Source organism: Taudactylus pleione, unplaced genomic scaffold, assembly GCF_031769625.1.
Source record: "Taudactylus pleione unplaced genomic scaffold, aTauple2 ptg000148l, whole genome shotgun sequence".
Classification (NCBI taxonomy): domain Eukaryota; kingdom Metazoa; phylum Chordata; class Amphibia; order Anura; family Myobatrachidae; genus Taudactylus; species Taudactylus pleione.
In genome coordinates this window covers 1,461,469-1,467,468 of record NW_028284550.1, presented here as the reverse complement: position 1 = coordinate 1,467,468, position 6,000 = coordinate 1,461,469, and the positions used below count along the sequence as shown (strand labels likewise).

The 6,000-nt window shown below is 44.6% G+C and overlaps 1 protein-coding gene across 1 annotated transcript in view; it reads right to left on the bottom strand.

The window, feature by feature from the left end:
* Positions 1-240: 240 nt before the first annotated feature.
* Positions 241-6,000, bottom strand: part of VPS45 (vacuolar protein sorting 45 homolog) — a 28,915-nt gene continuing 23,155 nt past the window's right edge. Inside the window, exon 15 of the mRNA XM_088474169.1 lies at positions 241-1,619. Within this exon, the coding sequence (XP_088330295.1) occupies positions 1,532-1,619 (88 nt within the window). The 3' untranslated portion in view covers positions 241-1,531. The remainder of the gene's footprint in view (positions 1,620-6,000) is intronic.

The window sequence follows — 6,000 nt, the reverse complement described above, 5'->3', positions numbered from 1 at the left end:
ATATATAACTCTGCTGTATATAGAAGCAATCCAATATTCACTTTAGATTGAGTGGGCCTTTACACTTCCATTCATGTTGACAAAGTGCACTTAGGAGCAAATCACTGCAGCATTACGAAGCCTGGGATAACACTACACACACAAAATGGCCGAAAAATAAACATTCAGCCCTACAGCAAATATAATATAGCAGATCCCGTGTCTTTCCTGTGCAAAATATGGCACACGTACAAATATAAATGACTGTTCTAAAATTAGTTATTTTAATGGATATATTTAGACATCATTTACAGCAGAACAGCCAACACACAAAAAACAGACATTATGGGGGCAATTCAATTCAGCGCGATTTGGATAGTGCCAGAAATGAGTTTACGGAGCTATTCAATTGTCCCAATCGCGCCATGCACTTAAGTCGGGAGATGCAGGTTACCGCGCCTTAGGCCGGGTGTTAAATTGGAGAATGCAGATTATTACGACTAAAGTGCTGCCCGCGATGCTGTTAGTGCACGTGCCAAGCCCAAAAACAGCACCGCGCCACTAGTTTAGTCCTCTAGTTGGGGTTAGCAGCGTGGTTAATTGAAAGGCTCTGGGAACTCCTTCCCGGCGCTAATCAACATTGCAATTAATTGAATCGCCCCCTTTCTGTCCACAACAGAATTGTGTGACAGCTTTATTATGTACAACAGTGATGTACAATTTTACATGTCAAATACGGTTGCGGGGAGCTAAAAGCCTTCACTGGCTATATACGACCTGAGAACTAAACACCGGCCAATCCTGGTGAACATTATTGGGAATGTTATTCAGTATAATACAGAGCAGTAACAGTCATCCAAATAAATAGTATAGTGATGTCACACACAGCCACAGCTGCACCAATTATAATGTCAGTCACACTGGCAGCAGCCATTTTGTGGAGCCTCATCAAAGTCACTAGTTCTCATGAATATTTTCCTACAAAATGGCTGCCTCCACTGTGTATACGCAGAGGTACACTTTATTATACACGCTCAAAAACTGTTGCCGCGCAGACATGGATTTAAATAAATTGACGGCAATGCAGCCACACAACATATTTGAACAGACAACCTTACTGTTCATTTAGAACTAATTACATAGTCTTCAATTATAGTGTTATATTCCGTTTGAAAGGAAACTCATTTGAATTGGAAAAAGACAAAATAGGCTGAGCCTGCATTGTAACCAAACTGCTGTCAATTCCTGACAGGCCACGTCCACAGAAAATCGGGACTGTCGGTATCTGTCTCTTATATTCCCCCCCTTTGAATAAACAGCTTGAGTGTACTTTATCTATGTAGTGGTCCACTAGAAGCTCTAACCACTGAGGCCTCTGGTATTCTTGGTTTGAACGTTCAAAACCTTTAGCTCTGGGGTGAGGCATTACACATGTACAATGTAGTCTTAGCAGTGGATGAGACTCTTTGAAGAAACAGTCTTGGGCACAGCATGACACATGGACCCCCTGCATTGGGGTAGGAGGGCTATGCAAGCAGGTGTTTTTTTTTCCTCATCGTCTGGCGGCCGGCCGCGTTGCACCCTGAAAAGTTTCTGAAGAGCGCGCGTGGAAACCAGCTGCTTGAACTTCTTCAAGAAAACTGAAAGGAAATACAAAAAAAAATTAAAATACGGTAATAAAAATGAGGCTATATAAGCAGCATGCTTCACAAAACACTCATAAATATCAACTGGTATGTGTCATTAGCCTATAAAACATTATACAGTGCTAGTCTAGCCACTATTAGGTCCTTCGTTGCTGCCTAAGCTCCATCCGCCCACCCCCTGGGGCACACTCTAATAAATAGAATATACAGATTATTTAGTATGGTGATCAGGCTAAACAACCAGGCCTCATGGGGCTCAAAGCCTATGACCACACCCATACATCCTGGTGGCCGGCAGGAGAAGCATTTTCGGGTTGACCCTTATTGGTAACGCTGGGCCCACACACTGGGCAAAGCCTGGCGGCCATGATGCGTGCTGTAATCTTTATGTGAATTACCACATTTACCACAGCCCAGGGATGCGCATCAGAGCAAAACTGCAAGATGAATTCAAACGGTATTTAGATACCCAGTAAGGGGCCACAAATATCAACTAAGGGAATATTGGGGTAGAAATTACCCTGCAGGGAGGAGAAAGGAGTAACCGTGTTTAACAAATTTGACAGAAAATTAAAAAACAATACACTTAAAACTCGTTATCCACTTTTTGACAACTCTTCCAATAGCAACCCAAATCCCCCACCTCCTATGTAATAGTTTTGAAAACATCGATTATTTTAACGGGTATCCACTAAGAGGATCCAAGTCGGACAAATACCGTAGATTGACCAAATTTGTCCAGCAGGTCGGAGATGGACACTAATGCGATCACAGCTGTGAAAATAAGCTAACCTGAGAATAGGGAGGCCCACCGCGGCCTTCTCATATGTGTACGTCGTCGACACACATCGAGCAGCCATCTTGCCCTTACGGCAGGTCTGACCTCTCTCAAATACAGCGGCTCTCCTGCCATGCATGCGGCGTATGTCAGCACAATAGCCAATTTAGGCACGCCCATGTAACGGCGTCATTCTGTCCAACACATCTGTGTTTTCCAGACCACTCCCCGTTATCTACACAAAATGCTGACTACCTGTCACTCACTTTGCAAAAGGGTTCTCAATGCGCGCAGAATCGCAAGACACTCGCAGCACGTGCGCAGTGTGGTTTATACACATGGACAATGGCAAACAATCGCTCGATCTGCGTAAAAATCGCCATTGTGTTAGTCTCTGAATTAGGCCCCAAGACTTGGAACCTGAACCACAAAAGTCCTGGGCCCAGGCAAAAATGACAGTAATTCTACGCTCTATAGAGGCTATAAAGTGCTGTAATTCACTCCCATCAGTTACTATTAGCAACCTAAGGGGCTCCAAGAACTTACTTTCAGTACTTTTCGGCTAAGGAACCAACTTTTACCTCACACATTTTTCCTGTTTGACCCGCCACCCTGACCTTTCAAAAGAACAGAAGTGACTGCTAAAAGCCAGAAACAAAATGTTTACTTCTGGGATGATGGGAGTACCCGCGGCCTATTTTCTCCCTGTTGGAGAGTATGCCATCACTGAGCACAGTGGGGATATGGTTGGAAGCCCGTAATCCTCATTTCTGTGTTGATTTTTAAACCCGCTCCAACTATCACACGTCACCTGCAATCTGACGGCACAGATCTGCCCCCATTTACGTGGCTAATTCTCTCTGTGTGTTGCCATACACATCCCCCCTACTTGCCAGGCTCTCTGTGGAAGAAATCTATATAGTGACAGCACTGGTGATCAATAGCAGTTACGCGGAGTGCAGTTTGCGTCATCGGCTCATCGGTCAGAGATGGATGGTGTAAGCTGGGCTGAATTTAACAATCAGGCCACGGGGATTAGAGGCTTCTTATGAGAGCGGCTGGGGATATTAAGGGCTGGAATCCCCTTGTTTTTCATAGGATCTCACCACTAATCCCAAAGATAGAGGCGTCCGTTACACTAAGATAGCGCACAGCCGGCAGGGAGGCGAGGGGTTAAAGGCAGCGGATTCCTAGCTGTAACTAGCATAGAGCTTTGGAGCCTGGGTGTACCAGCCAGGTATCTACTACCATGGTGTACTGATTACTGATTTACAATATTAAACATTAAAAGGAGCAAAAGAATGGCGTAGAGAGCAGCCATTGCTTCCTGTCACGAGAGGGGATGTATTAAAACTATTGATGCGTAATTAAAGTAAATAATCAGATAGTAGGAGCCGGGCACGCCAAAGCCTTTCCATCCCTAGCTCACACGCTTAGCACACTAAGGGGTGGGCATCAGTTCATAGCAATGTGCCACAGGACATCACAGCCTAACCCTAATCCGCCCCCTAATGCCTAACACTTTCCTCTAACCCTCTCCCTTACCCCAAATACTTACTGTCGGGATGCTGGCACCGAGATTCTGACACCGACATTCTAAACGCCGGCATCCCGACCACCGGGATATAAACTGCATCCCATTTATATAGCATGCACATATTTTACTGAGAATAATTCAGTCATATACATCAAGTCCCTGCCCCAGTGGAGCTTACAATCTATATTCCCCACCACATGGACACACACACACACACACACACACACACACATATTGGGGGCACGATTTTTGTCAACAGCCAATTAACCGACTAGTTACGTTTTTTGGGGGGCGTGTGGAAGGAAACCAGAGCACCCAGAGGAAATGCACACAAGCACTGGAAGAACATACAAACTCCACACAGATCAGCCATGACTAGCAATTGAACTCAGGACCTCAGTGCTCTGAGGCAGTAAACCAGAGATGGGGAACCTCAGGCCAGTGTCCGTATAAGGCCTGCGGAGTCATTTGGTCTGGCCCTAGGAGCTTTTCTGTGCTAGCCTCATCTGGTTAGCAGGGTACCTAGAAAGGCACCCTGCAGCCAGAATCTACGCAGCAGTGCCGCCGGGAGCCGTCCTTAGGACGTTTCAGACAGTCACACCGCTGCCCTGACAGCTCCCCAGAGCATCCTCAGGATGCCCCAGGCATTGCTGTAATCACCGGCGATTGTGGCCCCGCCCTGTGTGACATCACACGGATGGGGGGATGGCCTGCACCAGGCGCGCGATTAATGTTATATCAAAATGGCCCTCGGCAGGAAAAAGGTTCCCCACCCCTGCAGTAAACGCTAAGCCCCCTACACTAGTGGTTCCCAAACTTTCTAGAATCACAGGGCACTATAGGATCGGCATTTTATTCATGGCACCCCGAAACCAAAAGGTTCTAATCAAGAAATGAATAAAGAATCATTAAATGAAGCAGCCATTCTCAGGGTCAGTTATGTGGTGGGGGGACAGGGTTGTGCTCTGTTCGTCTACATATTTCATGATTGGCAGCCACTAGCTCTGGTTTTACCTATCACAATGACCATAAATAATTTGGCACCCCTGCAAGTTCCCGTGGCACCCAGTTTGAGAACCACTGCCCTACACTAACCATGCTGCCACATCACAAGTGTTTAAAAAAAATTTCAGTGTCCAGTTCGAGGAGTCATTTAAAGTAAACACACGTTACCCTACTGTTACATAGGAATCTTTGTACAGTTGACCATACACTATTTTTTATTAAAAGTTATGTATATATGTCACAAGCCCAACGGAATTTAGTTCTCTCTAAATTTAAATATTATAAATGGGCCAATAAGACTGGCCGCCTCTTAGCAACAATGTCCAAAAGTAAGTCATATAAACGATATATAACGCCGATATGTCACCCCCAAACTAATCAAATATTGACGGATTCCAAGAACATTCTGGAACAATTTGAAAGTTATTTTAGTACCTTATATTCAACCCTTCCGTTTGATGCAGATCACCATAGCGGAATAATGCAAGAAGCGCATTTACCTAACATATCCATAGAGCAGTCTGAATCGCTGTTTGCCAGTTACACTTTTAGAAGTTAGTTCAGCTATTTCTCAGCTACATCTCCATAAGTCCCCTGTCAAATGAGTTTTACAAAATACTCCAACCACACATAGCCCCTACTTTAGTAGAGCTATTCAACAATATCTTGCAAAACCATACACCCTTTCCCTATTTTAACTCTGCTTATACTATTTTGATCCCCAAGCCCAATCGAAACCCTCAGGAAATAGATACATACAGACCAATAACGCTACTTAATTCGGATATAAAAATATTTGCAAAACTCATGGCAGACAGATTGCAAAACATCCTCCCTCAAATACTAACGGTACATCAATTAGGATTTGTGCGAAACACACACTCTGTTAAAGGCATACGCTCAGCCATAGCGGCAACAATTGCCTCCTCACAATCACATGCTTCTAAAAATATACTACTGAGTTTAGACACAACAAAAGCTTTCGACACAGTTCTTTGGCCACATCTATACGCGGTGCTTAGAGCTAGAAACTTTCCCTCTTTGTTTATTGACCT